The sequence below is a fragment of the Pristiophorus japonicus genome, chromosome 9 (genome assembly GCF_044704955.1).
Source record: "Pristiophorus japonicus isolate sPriJap1 chromosome 9, sPriJap1.hap1, whole genome shotgun sequence".
Classification (NCBI taxonomy): domain Eukaryota; kingdom Metazoa; phylum Chordata; class Chondrichthyes; family Pristiophoridae; genus Pristiophorus; species Pristiophorus japonicus.
Window position 1 is genome coordinate 229248778 of NC_091985.1, and position 23759 is coordinate 229272536.

Consider the following 23759-nt stretch of genomic DNA (forward strand, 5'->3'; position numbering starts at 1 on the left):
CATTCAGCCCCCTCGAGCCTGTTACACAGGAACAGGAGGAGGCCCATTCAGCCCCTCGAGCCTGTTACACAGGAACAGGAGGAGGCCCATTCAGCCCCTCAAGCCTGTTACACAGGAACAGGAGGAGGCCCATTCAGCCCCTCGAGCCTGTTACACAGGAACAGGAGGAGGCCCATTCTGCCCCTCGAGCCTGTTACACAGGAACAGGAGGAGGCCCATTCAGCCCCTCGAGCCTGTTACACAGGAACAGGAGGAGGCCCATTCAGTCCCTCGAGCCTGTTACACAGGAACAGGAGGAGGCCCATTCAGCCCCTCGAGCCTGTTACACAGGAACAGGAGGAGGCCCATTCAGCCCCTCGAGCCTGTTACACAGGAACAGGAGGAGGCCCATTCAGTCCCTCGAGCCTGTTACACAGGAGGAGGCCCATTCAGCCCCTCGAGCCTGTTACACAGGAACAGGAGTAGGCCCATTCAGCCTCTCGAGCCTGTTACACAGGAGGAGGCCCATTCAGCCCCTCGAGCCTGTTACACAGGAACAGAAGGAGGCCCATTCAGCCCCTCGAGCCTGTTACACAGGAACAGGAGGAGGCCCATTCAGCCCCTCGAGCCTGTTACACAGGAACAGGAGGAGGCCCATTCAGCCCCTCGAGCCTGTTACACAGGAACAGGAGGAGGCCAATTCAGCCCCTCGAGCCTGGTACACAGGAACAGGAGGAGGCCCATTCAGCCCCTCGAGCCTGTTACACAAGAACAGGAGGAGGCCCATTCAGCCCCTCGAGCCTGTTACACAGGAACAGGAGGAGGCCCATTCAGTCCCTCGAGCCTGTTACACAGGAACAGGAGGGAGGCCCATTCAGCCCCTCGAGCATGTTCTGCCATTCAATGAGATCACGGCTGACCCGTGACCCCCATGTTCCCACCTCTGCCCCATATCCCTGAATACCTTTGGTTAACAAACATCTATTAATCTCAGATATAAAATTAATAATTGATCTAGCATCAATTGCTTTTTCACGGAAGGGAGTTCCAAACTTCTACCATCCTATGCTTATAGAAGTATCGCCTAATTTCACTCCTGAAAGGTCTGGCTCTTTTAGACTATGTCGCCTCATCCTAAACTCCCCACCCACCCCCCCCAAATCAGCGGAAATAATCTCTCTCTATCCACCCCAATGTTGGTGCGGCTGTCCCCTGGAAGGACAGACGCACCAACGTTAGCGTCCTCGACCAGGCCAACATCCCCAGCATTGAAGCACTGACCACACTCGACCAGCTCCGCTGGGCAGGCCACATTGTCCGCATGCCCCAGACACGAGACTCCCAAAGCAAGCGCTCTACTCGGAGCTCCGTCACGGCAAACGAGCCAAAGGTGGGCAGAGGAAACGTTACAGGGACACCCTCAAAGCCTCCCTGATAAAGTACAACATCCCCCACTGACACCTGGGAGTCCCTGGCCAAAGACCGCCCTAAGTGGAGGAAGTGCATCCGGGAGGGCGCTGAGCACCTCGAGTCTCGTCGCCGAGAGCATGCAGAAACCAAGCGCAGGCAGCGGAAGGAGCGTGCGGCAAACCAGTCCCACCCTCCCTTACCCTCAACGTCTGTCTGTCCCACCTGTGACAGGGACTGTGGTTCTCGTATTGGGCTGTTCAGTCACCTTAGGACTCATGTTAAGAGTGGGAGCAAGTCTTCCTCGATCCCGAGGGACTGCCTGTGATCCACTCCGATCAATTCCCCTTAAAATCTTAAAAACCTTTGATCAAATCATCCTTTAACCTTCTAAAAGTGAACAAATCGCACCTAAATTCCAGCCATTAGACCCTTAGTTTGTGTAATTGCTCCTGGTAATGTAACCCTTGGCAGTGCAGGTAGCATTCTGGTAAATGTCGTCTGTGCTCCTCCAAGACCAGGGCAGTGCTGCTCAAAACTCCACCTCTCCCCCACACTCGGGATTGGGAAGGGAGAGGTGGGTTCAAAGGTTGCAGCTGCCCCCCACCCCCCCCCCCGACGAGAGTACAGGCCGATTTCTTACCTTTGGCTGGGGAGGTCCTCTTTGGTATGTCCACGTCTGCGGTGGTATCATCGGCACCTTTCCTCCCTGGGTAACAAAATGGCATGGGGGGGGAGGAGAGGAGGATATTAGTATGGCCATCCTGAGGGGCCTCTACGCCCTCATTCTCCCGTCTTCCCCCCCCCGCCCACCCTCCACATCCCCAACTTCGCGAGTAAAGGCCGTCGCCTGCTTCGCCCCGAGCAGGCTGGGAGTTTGCCCCTTCGGCCAATCCCCAACCGAAGGCAATGGAGTGCTCCCACGCCATTGGCCCAGGCTGGAACCCCTCCCCCCGGTGCTGCAACACCACATGGCTGCCACCTGAGGGCGCCACCGAGTAGGGAGGGGGGGGGGTGGGGGGAGTGGTGGGGCGCGCAGACTGCTCTCTGCTGGCGGAGGCCGGCACTGCACGTATTCAGCTCACAACAGGTCATACGGAGGTTGACGCGAGTTCACCCTCTTGGGCCCAGGGTCAAAAGACGCAAATTCAACCACGTTAATGTTGCAAGCCCACAGCTGCCACTTTTTCCAACAGTAATATAACAAACTTAAGACTGATGAGGCAAAGTCTGTATCTAACCCGTGCTGTACCTGCCCTGGGAGTGTGTGATGGGACGGTGTAGAGGGAGCCCTACACTGTATCTAACCCGTGCTGTACCTGCCCTGGGAGCACTCGATGCTGACACTGGGTATAAAGTGGGGGACACACTGTCAGGGTAATGTAGAGGGAGCCCTACACTGTATCTAACCCGTGCTGTACCTGCCCTGGGAGCACTCGATGCTGACACTGGGTATAAAGTGGGGACACACTGTCAGGGTAATGTAGAGGGAGCCCTACACTGTATCTAACCCGTGCTGTACCTGCCCTGAGAGCACTGTTTTGTTGAGTGGGGTGGGTCCATACTGGGAAGGAACTATTGTGTGGTTTACTGGCAGCTTGGTTTAGAGATTCCAGCAATAGGATTTTATGCGTCAAACACTCAGCTGACTTAAAAAGTAAATAGTGTATGCAGCAATTAAACTATTTACAACACAAAAACAGGCCATTTGGTCCCAGGTCCGTGCTGATTTTATGCTCCGAGACTCCTCCCATCCCTCATCATCTCATCACAATAACCATCTCCTATTCCTTTCTCCCTCATGTGTTTATCCAGCTTCCCCCTAAATACACCGATACTATTCACCTCAACCACTCCCTGTGGCAGTGAGTTCCACATTCTCACCACTCTCTGGTACACAGGTTTCTCCTGAATTCCCCATTGGATTTATTAGTGACTATCTTATATTGATGGCCCCCTCGTTCTGGTCACCCCCACAAGTGGGAACATCTTTAAGTTTTTGACCCTGAAATGAGCTTCCGGCCACATAGCTAACATAACTAAGTCCGCCTGCATCCACCTCAGTAACATCGCCCGTCTCCGCCCCTGCCTCAGCTTATCCGCTGCTGAAGCCCTCACCTGTGCCTTTGTTACCTCCAGGCTTGACTATTCCAACTCACTTCTGGCTGGCCTCCCAGTCTACCCCATGCAAACTAGAGGTGATCCAAAACTCGGCTGCCCCGTGTCCTAACTCGCACCAAGTCCCGCTCACCCATCACCCCCTGTGCTCACTGCCCCGTGTCCTAACTCGCACCAAGTCCCGCTCACCCATCACCCCCTGTGCTCACTGCCCTGTGTCCTAACTCGCACCAAGTCCCACTCACCCATCACCTCCTGTGCTCACTACCCCGTGTCCTAACTCGCACCAAGTCCCGCTCACCCATCACCCCCTGTGCTCACTGCCCCGTGTCCTAACTCGCACCAAGTCCCACTCACCCATTACCCCCTGTGCTCACTGCCCCGTGTCCTAACTCGCACCAAGTCCCGCTCACCCATCACCCCCTGTGCTCACTGCCCTGTGTCCTAACTCGCACCAAGTCCCACTCACCCATCACCTCCTGTGCTCACTACCCCGTGTCCTAACTCGCACCAAGTCCCGCTCACCCATCACCCCCTGTGCTCACTGCCCCGTGTCCTAACTCGCACCAAGTCCCGCTCACCCATCACCCCCTGTGCTCACTGACCCGTGTCCTAACTCGCACCAAGTCCCGCTCACCCATCACCCCCCTGTGCTCACTGACCCCGTGTCCTAACTCGCACCAAGTCCCGCTCACCCATCACCCCCTGTGCTCGCCGACCCCGTGTCCTAACTCGCACCAAGTCCCACTCACCCATCACCCCGTGCTCGCCGACCCCGTGTCCTAACTCGCACCAAGTCCCGCTCACCCATCACCCCCTGTGCTCGCTGCCCCCGTGTCCTAACTCGCACCAAGTCCCGCTCACCCATCACCCCCTGTGCTCGCTGCCCCCGTGTCCTAACTCGCACCAAGTCCCGCTCACCCATCACCCCCTGTGCTCGCTGCCCCCGTGTCCTAACTCGCACCAAGTCCCGCTCACCCATCACCCCCTGTGCTCGCTGCCCCCGTGTCCTAACTCGCACCAAGTCCCGCTCACCCATCACCCGCTGTGCTCACTGACCCGTGTCCTAACTCGCACCAAGTCCTGCTCACCCATCACCCCCTGTGCTCACTGCCCCGTGTCCTAACTCGCACCAAGTCCCGCTCACCCATCACCCCCTGTGCTCACTGCCCCGTGTCCTAACTCGCACCAAGTCCCGCTCACCCATCACCCCCTGTGCTCGCTGACCCCGTGTCCTAACTCGCACCAAGTCCCACTCACCCATCACCCCCTGTGCTCAATGCCCCGTGTCCTAACTCGCACCAAGTCCCGCTCACCCATCACCCCCTGTGCTCACTGCCCCGTGTCCTTAACTCGCACCAAGTCCCGCTCACCCATCACCCCCTGTGCTCACTGCCCCGTGTCCTAACTCGCACCAAGTCCCGCTCACCCATCACCCCCTGTGCTCGCTGACCCCGTGTCCTAACTCGCACCAAGTCCCACTCACCCATCACCCCCTGTGCTCAATGCCCCGTGTCCTAACTCGCACCAAGTCCCGCTCACCCATCACCCCCTGTGCTCGCCGACCTACTTTGGCGCCCAGTTAAGCAAAGCCTCAATTTCAAAATTATCACCCTTGTTAACAAATCCCTCCATGGCCCTCGCCCTCTCCCCATCTCTGCAATCTCCTCCAGCCCCACAATCTCCCTCCGGAGGAGATGTCTGCGGTCCTGAAATTCTGCCCTCGAGCATCCCTGATTTTAATCGCTTAACCATCGGTGGCCGAGCCTTCAGCTGCCTGGGCCCCCAAGCTCTGGAGCTCCCTGCCTGAACCTCTCTACCTCTTTTTCCTCCTTTAAGACGCTCCTTAAAACCACCCTCTTTGACCAAGCTTTTGGTCCCCTGCACTAATTTCTTCTTATGTGGCTCGGTGTCAAATTTATTTGTTTTAGAAACATAGAAAATAGGGCCTGTAGTCGGCCCTTCGAGCCTGCACCGCCATTCAGTATGATCATGGCTGATCCTCTATCCCAACACCATATTCCCACTTTTTCCCCATACCCCTCGATGTCTTTTGTTTCTAGAAATCTGTCCATATCCCTCTTAAATATATTCAGTGACTTGGCCTCCACAGCCTTCTGTGGTAGAGAATTCCACAGGTTCACAACCCTCTGAGTGAAAACAATTCTCATCTCGGTCCTAAATTTCCTTCCCCGTATCCGGAGACTGTGGCCCCTTGTTCTAGACTTCCCAGCCCCGGGGAAGCATCCTCCCCGCATCCAGTCTATCCAACCTAGTCAGAATTTTATATGTTCCTATGAGATCCCCCCTCATTCTTCTAAACTCCAGTGAATACAGGCCCAGTCGACCCCATCTCTCCTCATATGTCAGTCCTGCCATCCCAGGAATCAGTCTGGTGAACCTTCGCTGCACTCCCTCTATGGCAAGTATATTCTTTCTTAGGTAAGGAGACCAAAACTGCACACAATACTCCAGGTGTGGTCTCACCAAGGCCCTGTATAACTGTAGTAAGACATCCTTGCTCCTTAGTCTGAGGAAGGACGTTCTTGCTATTGAAGGAGTGCAGCGAAGGTTCACCAGACTGATTCCCGGGATGGCAGGACTGACATATGAGGGGAGACTGGATCGACTGGGCCTGTATTCACTGGAGTTTAAAAGGATGAGAGAGGATCTCATAGAAACGTATAAAATTCTGACGGGTTTAGACAGGTTAGATGCAGGAAGAATGTTCCCGATGTTGGGGAAGTCCAGAACCAGGGGTCACAGTCTAAGGATAAGGGGTAAGCCATTTAGGACCGAGATGAGGAGAAACTTCTCAGAGAGTTGTTGACCTGTGGAATTCCCTGCCGCAGAGAGTTGTTGATGCCAGTTCGTTGTATATATTCAAGAGGGAGATAGATATGGCCCTTACAGCTAAAGGGATCAGGGAGTATGGAGAGAAAGCAGGAAAGGGGTACTGAGGTGAATGATCAGCCATGATCTTATCGAATGGTGGTGCAGGCTCAAAGGGCCGAATGGCCTCCTCCTGCACCTATTTTCTATGTTTCTATGTACTCAAATCCTCTTGCAATGAAGGCCAACATACCATTTGCCTTCCGAACTGCTTGCTGCACCTGCATGTTTGCTTTCAACGACTGATGTACAAGGACACCCAGGTCCCTCTGTACATCCACACTTCCCAAGCCATCACCATTTTGTCCTGTAACACTGCTGTGAAGCACCTTGGGACGTTTTACTACGTTAAAGGCGCTCTATAAACGCAAGTTGTTGTTGTTGTTGTTAGGAGGCGACTCGTGTGCAGCTTGGAGCAGTTGGGCCGAATGGCCTGTTTCTGTGCTATAAAAACTTTGCAATGAGCAGTGAAGAGAAGAGGCGGCAACAACAGACCAGGATTCACCATCACCAGTTAACGGCCGCAACACCCTGGGCGGGAGTCGGGAGGCCAGGCCTCACAGCAGCAGCAGCAGCGGACAAGACAGACACGTGCGCACCCAGCACTCACCTCGAGAGAACCAATCCTCTGACAAGCAGCGAGACAGGGCGACAGGAGACGGAGAGAGAGAGCGAGCGAGAGAGTGCGTTGGTCACACACACACACACACACACACACACACACACGACAGAGAGAGAAAGGAACAAAAAATTAACACCTCATTCGCTGAAACGAGAAGGAGCTGACCTGGAAGGCCCCGTCTGCTCCGGAACAGCATCATTGGGCCACATCAGTTACTAATAACACCTCGCTCCACTCCTGCCCCTCGTCCCCAAATTTCGTGCTGGCTTGTGTGGAGCTCAGTGCCGCACCGGGTGTGGGATCAGGCTAACTCAGGAGTAGGCCGGGGATGGAGCCTGGGCCTTTCCTGCTCGGTGTGTGTGGGGCTCAGTGCCGCACCGGGTGTGGGATCAGGCTAACTCAGGAGTAGGCCGGGGATGGAGCCTGGGCCTTTCCTGTTGTGTGTGGGGCTCAGTACCACACCGGGTGTGAGATCAGACTAACTCAGAAGTAGGCCGAAGATGGATCCTGGGCCTTTCCTGCTGTGTGTGTGGGGCTCAGTACCACACAGGGTGTGAGATCAGGATAACTCAGAAGTAGGCCGAAGATGGAGCCTGGGCCTTTCCTGCTGTGTGTGGGGGGCTCAGTGCCGCACCGGGTGTGGGATCAGGCTAACTCAGGAGTAGGCCGGGGATGGAGCCTGGGCCTTTCCTGCTCGGTGTGTGTGGGGCTCAGTACCACACAGGGTGTGAGATCAGGCTAACTCAGAAGTAGGCCGAAGGTGGAGCCTGGGCATGTGTGGGGGGGGGGGGGGGGGCTCAGTACCACACCGGGTGAGAGAGCAGGCTAACTCAGAAGTAGGCCGGAGACGGAGCCTGGGCCTTTCCTGCTCTGTGTGTGTGTGGGGCTCAGTACCACAGCGGGTGAGAGATCAGGCTAACTCAGAAGTAGGCCGGAGATGGAGCCTGGGCCTTACCTGCTCTTTCCCTACCCCCCCCCCCCCCCCCACCCCACACCTTTGGTTCTTTTGCCAAATCACCTTAAAATCTGTGTCCTCTGGTTACTGACCCTCCTGCCACTGCAAACAGCTTCACCCTATCAGGGCCCTTCATGATTTTGAACACCTCAATTACATCGCCCCTTAACCTTCTCTGCTCCAGGAAGAATCACCCCAGCTTCACCAGCCTCTCCACGGTAACTCAAGTCCCTCATCCCTGGTCCATCTTAACTTTCCAATCATTCCTCCCACGCTCCAAACCCACCCCATCCCATGCACACTTGCTCCACCCAGTGTTGGTATCTAGGCCCATCTCCAACTCCTCCTTGCCCAGGGAACTTCAAACCTGCGGGACACTTCCCTTGCCGTCCGACAATTCTGGGGTACGGTGGTGTTGTGGTTATGTTGCTGGCCTAGTAATCCAGAGTGGCGAGTTCAAATTCCACCGGGGCAGTTTACCAATCTGAAGACCGTTAATTAAATAAATCAGAAATAAAAAGCAACGGTGGCCCTTGAAGCTGGCGGACTGTCGTTAACAACCCAACTGGTTCGCTAATGTCCCCCCGAGGGAGTAAAATCTGGTCTTTTCCGTGACTCCAGTCCCACACCAACGTGGTTGTCACCCCCACCTCCGCAAGCGGCAATTAGGCATGGGCAATAAAGCCGGCCTTGCCAGCGACGCCCGCATCCCGCGAACGAAATCAGAAAGGTCCGCGAGGCAGGTCTTCGAAACGCAAGCTTGGCGTCAATGAAACATGGCTTCCTCCGGCCTGCCCACATCATCTCTTCCCGCCCTGATCAAACTGTACTGGTCAGATTCGGCCTTCCAAATCCGCATTTCTCAATCAAAATCAAACAATGATATACACAGATTTATATTTATGTATATATACATATTTAGACAAACAGTTTGTTAAAAAGGAGTACTGATTGAGTAATTCACGGCAGTTAAAAGCTTCGAAGCAAACCAAATCCCCAAGCCAAGAGCGTTCAGCGATGCAACCCAAACATGGGACCAGGCTCACCAAGTTTTGACGTGCAAGGCTAAACTCCACCCCAGCCATCGCGCGCTGGAACTGCTCCAAGTGGATGAGGTAATTGCTCGAAAGGTATCGCGGCCAACACGGGCTGGTGGCTGTGGTGGGAGCAGCAAGAAGAAGCGCTTCCCCCGGGGCCAGCCAACCCTGTTTGGCCAGGGGTGTGGGTTTGTCCACGGTCCACCTCGCTCAGCCGTAATGCCGATGGCGGGTGTGGCAGGGCAGGAGGAGATAGGGGCAGACCAATAGCTTTTCCCAAAGAGGCTACCTTCTCGTCCCCTAATTCTCCCATCGAAGACCATCCTTCCAGTCCCCTAACTCTCCCATCGAAGACCATCCTTCTAGTCCCCTAACTCTCCCATCGAAGCCCATCCCTCTAGTCCCCTAACTCTCCCATCGAAGCCCATCCCTCCAGTCCCCTAACTCTCCCATCGAAGACCATCCCTCCAGTCCCCTAACTCTCCCATCGAAGACCATCCCTCTAGTCCCCTAACTCTCCCATCGAAGCCCACCCCTCCAGTCCCCGAACTCTCCCATCGAAGACCACCCCTCCAGTCTCCTAACTCTCCCATCGAAGACCATCCCTCTAGTCCCCGAACTCCCCCATCCCTCCAGTCCCCTAACTCTCCCATCGAAGACCATCCCTCCATTCCCCTTACTCTCCCATCGAAGCCCATCCCTCTAGTCCCCTAACTCTCCCATCGAAGACCATCCCTCTAGTCCCCTAACTCTCCCATCGAAGACCATCCCTCTAGTCCCCTAACTCCCCCATCGAAGACCATCCCTCTAGTCCCCTAACTCTCCCATCGAAGCCCATCCCTCCAGTCCCCTAACTCTCCCATCGAAGACCATCCCTCCAGTCCCCTAACTCTCCCATCGAAGACCATCCCTCCAGTCCCCTAACTCTCCCATCGAAGACCATCCCTCTAGACCCCTAACTCCCCCATCGAAGACCATCCCTCCAGTCCCCTAACTCTCCCATCGAAGACCATCCCTCCAGTCCCCTAACTCTCCCATCGAAGACCATCCCTCTAGTCCCCGAACTCCCCCATCCCTCCAGTCCCCTAACTCCCCCATCGAAGACCATCCCTCCAGTCCCCTAACTCCCCCATCGAAGACCATCCCTCCAGTCCCCTAACTCTCCCATCGAAGACCATCCCTCCAGTCCCCTAACTCTCCCATCGAAGACCATCCCTCCAGTCCCCTAACTCTCCCATCGAAGACCATCCTTCCAGTCCCCTAACTCTCCCATCGAAGACCATCCCTCTAGTCCCCTAACTCTCCCATCGAAGACCATCCCTCTAGTCCCCTAACTCTCCCATCGAAGACCATCCCTCCAGTCCCCTAACTCTCCCATCGAAGACCATCCCTCCAGTCCCCTAACTCTCCCATTGAAGACCAACCCTCTAGTCCCCTAACTCCCCCATCGAAGACCATCCCTCCAGTCCCCTAACTCTCCCATCGAAGACCATCCCTCCAGTCCCCTAACTCTCCCATCGAAGACCATCCCTCCAGTCCCCTAACTCTCCCATCGAAGACCATCCCTCTAGTCCCCTAACTCTCCCATCGAAGACCATCCCTCCAGTCCCCTAACTCTCCCATCGAAGACCATCCCTCCAGTCCCCTAACTCTCCCATCGAAGACCATCCCTCCAGTCCCCTAACTCTCCCATCGAAGACCATCCCTCTAGTCCCCTAACTCTCCCATCGAAGACCATCCCTCCAGTCCCCTAGCTCTTCCATCGAAGGCCATCCCTCCAGTCCCCTAACTCTCCCATCGAAGACCATCCCTCCAGTCCCCTAACTCTCCCATCGAAGACCATCCCTCCAGTCCCCTAACTCTCCCATCGAAGACCATCCCTCCAGTCCCCTAACTCTCCCATCGAAGACCATCCCTCCGGTACCCTAACTCTCCCATCGAAGACCATCCCTCTAGTCCCCTAACTCTCCCATCGAAGACCATCCCTCTAGTCCCCTAACTCCCCCATCGAAGACCATCCCTCCAGTACCCTAACTCTCCCATCGAAGACCATCCCTCCAGTCCCCTAACTCTCCCATCGAAGACCATCCCACCCATCCCCTAACTCTCCCATCGAAGACCATCCCTCCAGTCCCCTAACTCTCCCATCGAAGATCCTGCCTCTAGTACCTCTCTGGAGTTTAGAAGAATGAGACATGATCGTATTCCAATGTATAAATTTCCTGGAGGGCTCGACAGGGTAGATGCGGGGAGGATGTTTCCCTCTGCCTGGGGAGTCTAGAACCAGGGGTCACAGTCTCAGGATAAGGGGTCAGCCGTTTAGGACTGAGATGAGAAGAAATTTCTTCACTCAGAGGGTGGTGAATCTTTGGAATTCTCTGCCCCAGAGGGCTGTGGAGGCTCAGTCGTCGAGTATATTCAAGACAGACTCTCGGGGAATCAAGAGACACGGAGATTGGGCGGGAAAGTGGAGTTGAGATCGAAGATCAGCCATGATCTTATTAAATGGCGGTGCAGGCTCGAGGGGCCCAATGGCCAACTCCTGCTCCTAGTTCTTATGTTCCCAACACTGCCAAGGGAGACCCCTTGTTCTCCGTGCGTGGGTCGCCTCCTCCCTTGGCCCTCTGCTCCTAAATCGAGGAAAGCCCCCGGGCGCAGGGCGGGTTGTGGTTCTCGCTGAAGGCTTCCCGAGACCATCCCTTGACCCTCCCGCAGAGGTCCCCGGGAATATCAAAAGGGGTCTTGGGGATCAGGGTGGTCGGGAGGAACAGAGATCCCCCCCAAGCTAGATGAGGAGAAGGTCGGAAGGATGAAAAAGATAACGCAATGGAGGGGGTGGAATGTGGAGTTGATTCCCCGGCGAGAACGAGAGAGAGAGAGAGAGAGAGAGAGAGGGGGCTGGAACATCATCTCGGGCAGTTCCGTTGCAGATAATGGAACTGGATAGCAGGTACTGCGTGGCCGATCTTATAGCATCACCTCCCGAGACCAATCTCTAGGCCGGTGGGATCCGCCGTTGGCCTATCTGGTGCCGTGCCCAGGATGGGACGGGGCATGAGGATTAAGAGCAGCAGTCGGCCATTCAGCCTCCCCCGAGCCTGCTCTGCCATTCAATGAGATCATGGCTCATTTCTACCTCAACTCCACTTTCCCGCCCGATCACCGTATCTCTTGATTCACGCAGTATCCAAAACTCTATCGGTCTCGGCCTTGAACATACGTAGAAACATAGAAAATAGGTGCAGGAGTAGGCCATTCGGCCCTTCGAGCCTGCACCACCATTCAATAAGATCATGGCTGATCATTCCCTCAGTACCCCTTTCCTGCTTTCTCTCCATACCCCTTGATCCCTTTAACTGTAAGGGCCATATCTAACTCCCTCTTGAATATATCCAATGAACTGGCATCAACAACTCTCTGCGGCAGGGAATTCCACAGGTCAACAACTCATTGAAGAAGTTTCTCCTCATCTCAGACCTAAATGGCTTACCCCTTATCCTTAGACTGTGTCCCCTGGTTCTAGACTTCCCCAACATCAGGAACATTCTTCCCACATCTAACCTGTCCAGTCCCGTCAGAATCTTATATGCTTCTATGAGATCCCCTCTCATCCTTCTAAACTCCAATGAATAAAGGCCCAGTTGATCCAGTCTCTTCTCATATGTCAGTCCAGCCATCCCGGGAATCAGTCTGGTGAACCTTCGCTGCACTCCCTCAATAGCAAGAACGTCCTTCCTCAGATTAGGAGACCAAAACTGAACACAATATTCCAGGTGAGGCCTCACCAAGGCCCTGTACAACTGCAATAAGACCTCCCTGCTCCTATACTCAAAACCTCCAGCTATGAAGGCCAACAAACCATTTGCCTTCTTCACCACCTGCTGTACCTGCATGCCAACTTTCAATGACCGATGTACCATGACACCCAGGTCTCGTTGCACCTCCCCTTTTCCTAATCTGCCACCATTCAGATAATATTCTGCCTTCGTGTTTTTGCCCCAAAAATGGATAACCTCACATTCATCCACATTATACTGCATCTGCCATGCATTTGTTCACTCACCTAACCTGTCCAAGTCACCCTACAGCCTCTTTGCATCCTCCTCACAGCTCACACCGCCACTCAGTTTAGTGTCATTTGCAAACTTGGAGATATTACACTCAATTCCTTCATCCAAATCATTAATGTATATTGTAAATAGCTGGCGTCCCAGCACTGAGCCCTGCGGCACCCCACTAGTCACTGCCTGCCATTCTGAAAAGGACCCGTTTATCCCGACTCTCTGCTTCCTGTCTGCTAACCAGTTCTCTATCCACCTCAGTACATTACCCCCAATACCATGTGGTTTGATTTTGCACATCAATCTCTTGTGCGGGACCTTGTCAAAAGTCTTTTGAAAGTCCAAATACACCACATCCACTGGTTCTCCCTTGTCCACTCTACTAGTTACATCCTCAAAAAATTCCAGAAGATTTGTCAAGCATGATTTCCCTTTCATAAGACCATGCTGACTTGGACCGATCTTGTCACTGCTTTCAAAATGCGCTGCTATTTCATCCTTAATGATTGATTCCAACATTTTCCCCACTACCGATGTCAGACTAACCGGCCTATAATTACCTGTTTTCTCTCTCCCTCCTTTTTTAAAAAGTGATGTTACATTAGCTACCCTCCAGTGCATAGGAACTGATCCAGAGTTGATAGACTGTTGGAAAATGATCACCAATGCATCCACTATTTCCAGGGCCACTTCCTTAAGTACTCTGGGATGCAGACTATCAGGCCCCGGGGATTTATCGGCCTTCAATCCCATCAATTTCCCTAACACAATTTCCCACCTAATAAGGATATCCTTCAGTTCCTCCTCCTCACTAGACCCACTGTCCCCCAGTACATTCGGAAGGTTATTTGTGTCTTCCTTCGTGAAGACAGAACCAAAGTATTTGTTTAATTGGTCTGCCATTTTTGTTCTCCATTATAAATTCACCTGAATCTGACTGTAAGGGACCTACGTTTGTCTTCACTAACGTTTTTTTCTTCACATATTTATAGAAGCTTTTGCAGTCAGTTTTTATGTTCCCAGCAAGCTTCCTCTCGTACTCTATTTCCCCCTCCTAATTAAACCTTTAGTCCTCCTCTGTTGAATTCTACATTTCTCCCAGTCCTCAGGTTTGTTACTTTTTCTGGCCAATTTATATGCCTCTTCCTTGGATTTAACACTATCCTTAATTTCCCTTGTTAGCCACGGTTGAGCCACCTTCCCAGTTTTATTTTTACTCCAGACAGGGGTGTACAATTGTTGAAGTTCATCCATATGATATTTAAATGTTTGCCATTGCCTATCCACTGTCAACCCTTCAAGTATCATCTGTCAGTCTATTCTAGCCAATTCACACCTCATACCGTCGAAGTTACCTTTCCTTATGTTCAGGACCCTAGTTTCCAAATTAACTGCGTCACTCTCCACCTTAATAAAGAATTCTACCATATTATGGTCACTCTTCCCCAAGGGACCTCGCACAACAAGATTGATAATTAGTCCTTTCTCATTACACATCACCCAGTCTAGGATGGCCAACCCTCTAGTTGGTTCCTCGACATATTGGTCGAGAAAACCATCCCTTATACACTCCAGGAAATCCTCCTCCAGCTCATTGCTACCAGTTTGGTTAGCCCAATCAATATGCAGATTAAAGTCGCCCATGATAACTGCTGTACCTTTATTGCACACATCCCTTATTTCTTGTTTGATGCTGTCTCCAACCTCATTACTACTGTTTGGTGGTCTGTACACAACTCCCACTAGCGTTCTCTGCCCTTTGGTATTCCGCAGCTCCACACATACCGATTCCACATCTTCCAGGCTAATGTCCCTCCTTACTATTGCATTAATTTCCTCTTTAACCAGCAACGCCACCCCACCTCCTTTTCTTCTCAGTCTATCCTTCCTAAATGTTGAATACCCCTGGATGTTGAGTTCCCAGCCTTGGTCACCCTGGAGCCATGTCTCCGTGATGCCAATTAAATCATATCTGTTAATTCGTCCACCTTATTCTGAATACTCCTCGCATTGAGGCACAGAGCCTTCAGGCTTGTCTTTTTAACACACTTTGCCCCTTAAGAATTTTGCTGTAATGTGGCCCTTTTTGTTTTTTGCCTTGGGTTTCTCTGCCCTCTATTTTTTCTATTCTCCTTTCTATCTTTTGCTTCTGCCTCCATTGTATTTCCCTCTGTCTCCCTGCATTGGTTCCCATCCCCCTGCCATATTAGTTTAACTCCTCCCCAACAGCACTAGCAATGTCCCCCTAGGACATTGGTTCCGGTCCTGCCCAGGTGCAGACCGTCCAGTTTGTACTGGTCCCACCTCCCCCAGAACCGGTCCCAATGCCCCAGGAATTTGAATCCCTCCCTGCTGCACCACTCCTCAAGCCACGTATTCATCTGAGCTATCCTGTGATTCCTACTCTGACTAGCACGTGGCACTGGTAGCAATCCTGAGATTACTACTTTTGAGGTCCTACTTTTTAAATTTAGCTCCTAGCTCCCTAAATTGGTCTTGTAGGACCTCATCCCGTTTTTTAACCTATATCGTTGGTACCTATATGCACCACGACAACTGGCTGTTCTCCCTCCCTTTTCAGAATGTCCTGCACCAGCTCCGAGACATCCTTGACCCTTGCACCAGGGAGGCAACATACCATCCTGGAGTCTCGGTTGCGGCCGCAGAAACGCCTATCTATTCCCCTTACAATTGAATCCCCTATCACTATCGCTCTCCCACTCTTTTTCCTGCCCTCCTGTGCTGCAGAGCCAGCTACGGTGCCATGAACTTGGCTGCTGCTCAATGACTGAGCCTCCACAGCCCTCTGGGGTCGAGAATTCCAAAGATTCACCATCCTCTCAGTGAAAGAATTTCTCCTCATCTCAAATGGCCGACCCCTTATCCTGAGACTGCGACCCGTGGTTCTAGGCTCCCCAGCCCGGGGGAAACATCCTCCCTGCATCTACCCTGTCAAGCCCCGTTAAGAATGGTGTGTGTTTCAACGAGGTGGCCTCTCATTCTTCTAAACTGCAGAGAATATCAGCCTCGTCTGCTCAATCTCTCCTCATCGGACAATGCCCCCATCCCAGGAATGAGTTTAGTGACTCCCTTCTATGGCCTTCCTTCGGTAAGGAGACTAAAACTGTGCACAATACTCCAGAGGTGCGGTCTCACCAGGGACGGGAGGGGGTTCAAACATCTGCCACCTTTGCCCAGTGACCAGAGGGCACCCTTCAAACCATCGGGACCCTCGTCAACAGCGGCCTTACACGTCCCCCATTCAGAATTGAACCCGAGCTGCGCGTGATGTCCGTTCTTGCCCCCCCCCCCCCCCCTCTCCCCGGCCGGCCCCCCCCCCTCCCCCCCCCCCCGCTCCTCTCGCCCTTCCCCCCCCTCCCCGTCTACCCCTTCCCCCCCCCTCCTCTCCCCTCCCCACCCACCGGCTCCTCTCCCCCTTCCCCCCACCCACCCACTTCTCCACTCCCCCGCTCCTCTCGCCCTTCCCCCCTCTTCCCCCCCCCCCCTCCAGGTCGCTCCCACGACCCTCGACCTCGCCGCCCCGTTACCTTTGCCCTTCTTCCCGCCGAAGCAGCTGGCCTTCTGCTGGGATGCTCCTGGTGCTCCCGCCGGACCCAACGTCACCTCCTGGAAGCTGGCGGCATCCGGGATCTCCCTGTGCACCTGGAAGGAGAGGTTGCGGAGCAGACAGACGCAGTTCTCCACCAGCTGCAACACAAGCAAACACAGGGCAAGGAGGGGGTGGTGAGGAAAGAATCACTCCCTCAGTACTGCCCCTCCGACAGTGCGGCACTCCCTCAGTGCTGCCCCTCCGACAGTGCAGCACTCCCTCAGTACTGCCCCTCCGACAGTGCAGCACTCCCTCAGTACTGCCCCTCCCACAGTGCAGCACTCCCTCAGTACTGCCTCTCCGACAGTGCGGCACTTCCTCAGTACTGACCCTCCCACAGTGCAGCACTCCCTCAGTACTGCCCCTCCCACAGTGCGGCACTCCCTCAGTACTGACCCTCCCACAGTGCGGCACTCCCTCAGTACTGCCCCTCCCACAGTGCGGCACTCCCTCAGTACTGCCTCTCCGACAGTGCGGCACTCCCTCAGTACTGCCCCTCCGACAGTGCGGCACTCCCACAGTACTGCCTCTCCGACAGTGCGGCACTCCCTCAGTACTGCCCCTCCCACAGTGCAGCACTCCCTCAGTACTGCCCCTCCCACAGTGTGGCACTCCCTCAGTACTGTCCCTCAGACAGTGCAGCACTCCCTCAGTACTGCCTCTCCGACAGTGCGGCACTCCCTCAGTACTGACCCTCCCACAGTGCAGCACTCCCTCAGTACTGCCTCTCCGACAGTGCAGCACTCCCTCAGTACTGCCTCTCCGACAGTGCGGCACTCCCTCAGTACTGCCTCTCCGACAGTGCGGCACTCCCTCAGTACTGACCCTCCCACAGTGCAGCACTCCCTCAGTACTGCCCCTCCCACAGTGCAGCACTCCCTCAGTACTGCCCCTCCCACAGTGCAGCACTCCCTCAGTACTGCCCCTCCCACAGTGCAGCGCTCCCACAGTACTGCCTCTCCGACAGTGCGGCACTCCCTCAGTACTGACCCTCCCACAGTGCAGCACTCCCTCAGTACTGACCCTCCGACAGTGCAGCTCTCCCTCAGTACTGCCCCTCCCACAGTGCAGCACTCCCTCAGTACTGCCCCTCCCACAGTGCAGCACTCCCTCAGTACTGCCTCTCCGACAGTGCGGCACTCCCACAGTACTGCCTCTCCGACAGTGCGGCACTCCCTCAGTACTGCCTCTCCGACAGTGCGGCACTCCCTCAGTACTGCCCCTCCGACAGTGCGGCACTCCCTCAGTACTGCCCCTCCGACAGTGCGGCACTCCCACAGTACTGCCTCTCCGACAGTGCGGCACTCCCTCAGTACTGACCCTCCCACAGTGCGGCGCTCCCTCAGTACTGCCCCTCCCACAGTGCGTCACTCCCTCAGTACTGTCCCTCCCACAGTGCGGCACTCCCTCAGTACTGCCCCTCCCACAGTGCAGCACTCCCTCAGTACTGCCCCTCCCACAGTGCGGCGCTCCCTCAGTACTGCCCCTCCCACAGTGCGGCACTCCCTCAGTACTGTCCCTCCCACAGTGCGGCGCTCCCTCAGTACTGCCCCTCCGACAGTGCAGCACTCCCTCAGTACTGACCCTCCCACAGTGCGGCGCTCCCTCAGTACTGCCCCTCCGACAGTGCGGCACTCCCTCAGTACTGACCCTCCCACAGTGCGGCGCTCCCTCAGTACTACCCCTCCCACAGTGCAGCACTCCCTCAGTACTGCCCCTCCCACAGTGCAGCACTCCCTCAGTACTGCCCCTCCGACAGTGCAGCACTCCCTCAGTACTGTCCCTCAGACAGTGCGGCACTCCCTCAGTACTGTCCCTCCCACAGTGCGGCGCTCCCTCAGTACTGCCCCTCCCACAGTGCAGCACTCCCTCAGTACTGCCCCTCCCACAGTGCAGCACTCCCTCAGTACTGCCCCTCCCACAGTGCAGCACTCCCTCAGTACTGTCCCTCAGACAGTGCGGCACTCCCTCAGTACTGTCCCTCAGACAGTGCAGCACTCCCTCAGTACTGTCCCTCAGACAGTGCGGCACTCCCTCAGTACTGACCCTCCCACAGTGCAGCACTCCCTCAGTACTGTCCCTACAATTTCCCCACAGCAGTTGAATCTTAACTACCCTGACCGCGATGCCCACATCCCGTCAATGAAGAAAGGAAAAAGGTGGTCCTAATAAACCGCTCAGTTGTAACAAATCACTACCAGCAGTTCAAGAAGGAACATGGACATCGCTGGCAAGGCCAGCATTTATTGCCCATCCCTAATTGCCCTTGAGAAGATGGTGGCGAGCCTCCTTCTTGAACCGCTGCAGTCCGTGTGGTGATGGTGTTCCCACAGCACTGTTAGGGAAGGTGCGCTAGGATTTTGCCCCAGCGACGAGGAAGGAACGGCCGGTATACGTCCAAGTCGGGATGGTGTGTGACTCGGAGGGGAACGTGGAGGTGGTGGTGTTCCCATGCGCCTGCTGCCCTTGTCCTTCTCGATGTTAGAGGTCGCGGGTTTGGGAGGTGCTGCTGAAGAAGCCTTGGCGAGTTGCTGCAGTGCATCTTGTAGATGGTACACACTGCAGCCAGGGGGCGCCGGTGGTGGAGGGAGTGGGTGTTTAAGGTGGTGGATGGGGTGCCCATCAAGTGGCTGCTTTGTCCTGGATGGTGTCGAGCTTCTCGAGTGTTGTTGGAGCTGCACTCATCCAGGCAAGTGGGGAGTATTCCATCACACAGAATGTTATCAGCTCTCAGACCCAGTAAACGCATTTCCCCAGCATAGATTTAAAGTAATTGGGGGGATGGTTTAGAGGGGATTTGAGGGGAAATGTCTTCACCCAGAGGGTGGTGGGGGTCTGGAACTCACGGCCCGAAAGGGTGGTAGAGGCAGAAACCCTCACCACATTTAAAAAGTACCTGGATGTGCCGTAACCTACAGGGCTACGGACCGAGAGCTGGAAAGTGGGATTAGGCCGGGTAGCTCTTGGTCGGCCGGCGCGGACACGATGGGCCGAAATGGCCTCCTCCCGTGCTGTAGATTTCTATGGTTCTATGAACAACAGTGGTCCCAGCACTGAACCTTGTGGAACACCGCTACCCACCTTTTACCCCTACTCTCTGCTTTCTGTCTTGAAGCCAGCTGGCTACCCATTCTGCTACTTGTCCCCTGACTCTGCATTCTCTGACCTTGTTCATCAGTCTATTATGAGGTAGCTGGCCAAAAATTTTGGAAAGTCTAGATAAATTACATCGACTGCCTTGCCCTTGTCTACTCTCCCGGATACCTCTTCAAAAAATTCAATCAGGTTGGTCAAGTAAGACTTTCCCTTTTGAAATCCATGCTGACTATTTCATTGCTGCATTATTGGTTTAGCGATGTTCTTTTATTTAAACAGGGATTCCATTATTTCTCCTCCCACGGGTGTTCAGCTTGGCTGGTCTATAATTCCCCGTTCCCCCAGCGTGACCCGGGCCCAGGTACCTTGCTGTCCACGTCCTTTTGGTTGATCTCGGACTGGACGATGTGCATCAGGGCATCAACCAGCCCGCTGCACTCCCGCAGTTTCTGCCGTGCTTCCTTCTTCTCCGAGCTCACGTTCCTGGGATTCAGAACCACAGACGTCAGACAATTGTGTCCCCCGCCCACCCCCCCCGGGTATTGGTATTGGTATTGGTGTGCACCACCCCCTTTAATGCGCAATCCTCAACATCCGGTCCCAGGTTTTGTGGGGAGAGTGTTCAAACCCATGACACCCCCGCGGGAGTGAGCCAACCCGTGACCGCCCCACCAGGGACTGACCCAACCCATGACACCCCCGGGAGAGTGAGCCAAGCCGAGGTCCCACCCCCCCGGGGAGAGTGAGCCAACCCATGACCCCCCCCCCCCCCCAACCCATCCCCCTGGGACAATGACCCAACCGGAGACCACACCCCGGGGTGAGTGAGCCAACCCATGACACCCCCGGGAGAGTGAGCCAACCCGAGACCCCCCCCCCCCCCCCCCCGGGGTGAGTGAGCCAACCCGAGACACACTCCCCCCGCGGAGAGTGAGCCAACCCATGACCCGCCCCCTCCCGGAAGAGTGACGTAATCCATGACCCCACCCCCCACACATCCCCAAGGGAGAGTGAACCAACCGATGATACCCCAACCCCCGTGGAGAATGACCCTTCTCCCCTTCCCCATGACTCTCGAGGCAAGATGCATAGAAGGAGGGAAAGGGACCGATGGGTCTGAGGCAGAGGTCAGCCCACTGACCTTTCACCCCTTTTATAGTGACCTTGGGGGGGGGGGGGGGGGGGGGGGGCATCAAGCCCAGCCGCACACGAGAGGATTGAAGGCGGCTCTCCCACTCTCTGCTGGGGGGGGAAACTGGTCAGTGGGGTCAAGCACTGACCTTTCACCCCTCCGAGACCTTTGACCGAGGGACAGGGCACAATCACAACCCCAGCGCCCCAGATACAGACTCCACTGTCAGAACAACAACGTGTATTTATATCGCGCCTGTAACACAGTGCTTTACAGGAGCATTATAGATAATAAATTTGACAAAGAGCCGCATCAGGAGAAATTAGTTTAGGTGATTAAAAGCTTGGTCAAAGAGGTAGGTTTTAAGGAGTGTCTTGAAGGAGGAAAGAGAGCGAGAGGCGCATTGAATTCCAGAGCTTGGAGCCCAGGCAACAGAAGGCACGGCCACCAATGGTTGAGCGATTATAATCAGAGATGTACAAGAGGGCAGAATTAGAGGAGCGCAAATCGCAGCAGTTGTGGGGCTGGAGGAGATTACGGAGATAGGGAGGGGCGCGGTCATGGAACCAAAGATGAGAGAATTTTGAAATCAAGGCATTGCTTAACCGGGAGCCAAGGATGGTCTTCGATGGGAGAGTTAGGGGACTGGAGGGATGGTCTTCGATGGGAGAGTTAGGGGACTGGAGGGATGGTCTTCGATGGGAGAGTTAGGGGACTGGAGGGATGGTCTTCGATGGGAGAGTTAGGGGACTGGAGGGATGGGTCTTCGATGGGAGAGTTAGGAGACTGGAGGGATGGTCTTCGATGGGAGAGTTAGGGGACTAGATGGGAGAGTTAGGGGACTAGAGGGATGGTCTTCAATGGGGGAGTTAGGGGATTAGAGGGATGGTCTTCGATGGGGGAGTTAGGGGACTGGAGGGATGGTCTTCGATGGGAGAGTTAGGGGACTGGAGGGTTGGTCTTCGATGGGAGAGTTAGGGGACTGGAGGGATGGTCTTCGATGGGAGAGTTAGGGGACTGGAGGGATGGTCTTCGAAGGGGGAGTTAGGGGACTGGAGGGATGGTCTTTGATGGGGGAGTTAGGGGACTGGAGGGATGGTCTTCGATAGGGGAGTTAGGGGACTGGAGGGATGGTCTTCGATGGGAGAGTTAGGGGACTGGAGGGATGGTCTTCGATGGGGGAGTTAGGGGACTGGAGGGATGGTCTTCGATGGGAGAGTTAGGGGACTGGAGGGATGGTCTTCGATGGGAGCGTTAGGGGACTGGAGGGATGGGTCTTCGATGGGAGAGTTAGGGGTCTGGAGGGATGGTCTTCGATGGGGGAGTTAGGGGACTGGAGGGTTGGTCTTCGATGGGAGAGTTAGGGGACTGGAGGGATGGTCTTCGATGGGAGAGTTAGGGGACTGGAGGGATGGTCTTCGATGGGGGAGTTAGGGGACTGGAGGGATGGTCTTCGATGGGAGAGTTAGGGGACTGGAGGGATGGTCTTCGATGGGAGAGTTAGGGGACTGGAGGGATGGTCTTCGATGGGAGAGTTAGGGGACTGGAGGGATGGTCTTCGATGGGAGAGTTAGGGGACTAGAGGGATGGTCTTCGATGGGAGAGTTAAGGGACTGGAGGGATGGTCTTCGATGGGAGAGTTAGGGGACTGGAGGGATGGTCTTCGATGGGGGAGTTAGGGGACTGGAGGGATGGTCTTCGATAGGGGAGTTAGGGGACTGGAGGGATGGTCTTCGATGGGAGAGTTAGGGGACTGGAGGGATGGTCTTCGATGGGGGAGTTAGGGGACTGGAGGGATGGTCTTCGATGGGAGAGTTAGGGGACTGGAGGGATGGTCTTCGATGGGAGAGTTAGGGGACTGGAGGGATGGTCTTCGATGGGGGAGTTAGGGGACTGGAGGGATGGTCTTCGATAGGGGAGTTAGGGGACTGGAGGGATGGTCTTCGATGGGAGAGTTAGGGGACTGGAGGGATGGTCTTCGATGGGGGAGTTAGGGGACTGGAGGGATGGTCTTCGATGGGAGAGTTAGGGGACTGAACGGATGGTCTTCGATGGGAGCGTTAGGGGACTGGAGGGATGGTCTTCGATGGGAGAGTTGGGGGACTGGAGGGATGGTCTTCGATGGGAGAGTTGGGGGACTGGAGGGATGGTCTTCGATGGGAGAGTTAGGGGACTGGAGGGATGGTCTTCGATGGGGGAGTTAGGGGACTAGAGGGATGGTCTTCGATGGGAGCGTTAGGGGACTGGAGGGATGGGTCTTCGATGGGAGAGTTAGGGGACTAGAGGGATGGTCTTCGATGGGAGAGTTAGGGGACTGGAGGGATGGTCTTCGATGGGAGAGTTAGGGGACTGGAGGGATGGTCTTCGATGGGAGAGTTAGGGGACTGGAGGGATGGTCTTCGATGGGAGAGTTAGGGGACTGGAGGGATGGTCTTCGATGGGGGAGTTAGGGGACTAGAGGGATGGTCTTCGATGGGAGAGTTAGGGGACTGGAGGGATGGTCTTCGATGGGAGAGTTAGGGGACTGGAGGGATGGTCTTCGATGGGAGAGTTAGGGGACTGGAGGGATGGTCTTCGATGGGAGAGTTAGAAGACTGGAGGGATGGTCTTCGATGGGAGAGTTAGGGGACTGGAGGGATGGTCTTCGATGGGAGAGTTAGGGGACTGGAGGGATGGTCTTCGATGGGGGAGTTAGGGGACTGGAGGGATGGTCTTCGATGGGGGAGTTAGGGGACTGGAGGGATGGTCTTCGATGGGAGAGTTAGGGGACTGGAGGGATGGTCTTCGATGGGAGAGTTAGGGGACTGGAGGGATGGTCTTCGATGGGAGAGTTAGGGGTCTAGAGGGATG

At 55.0% G+C, this 23759-nt stretch overlaps 1 protein-coding gene across 1 annotated transcript in view; it reads right to left on the reverse strand.

Moving 5' to 3' along the window:
- Positions 1-23759, reverse strand: part of LOC139273856 (catenin delta-1-like) — a 55284-nt gene that overhangs the window by 21286 nt on the left and 10239 nt on the right. Inside the window, 4 exon segments of the mRNA XM_070890931.1 lie at positions 2030-2095; positions 7007-7024; positions 16620-16779; positions 20143-20260. Coding sequence (XP_070747032.1) covers positions 2030-2095; positions 7007-7024; positions 16620-16779; positions 20143-20260 — 362 coding nt within the window.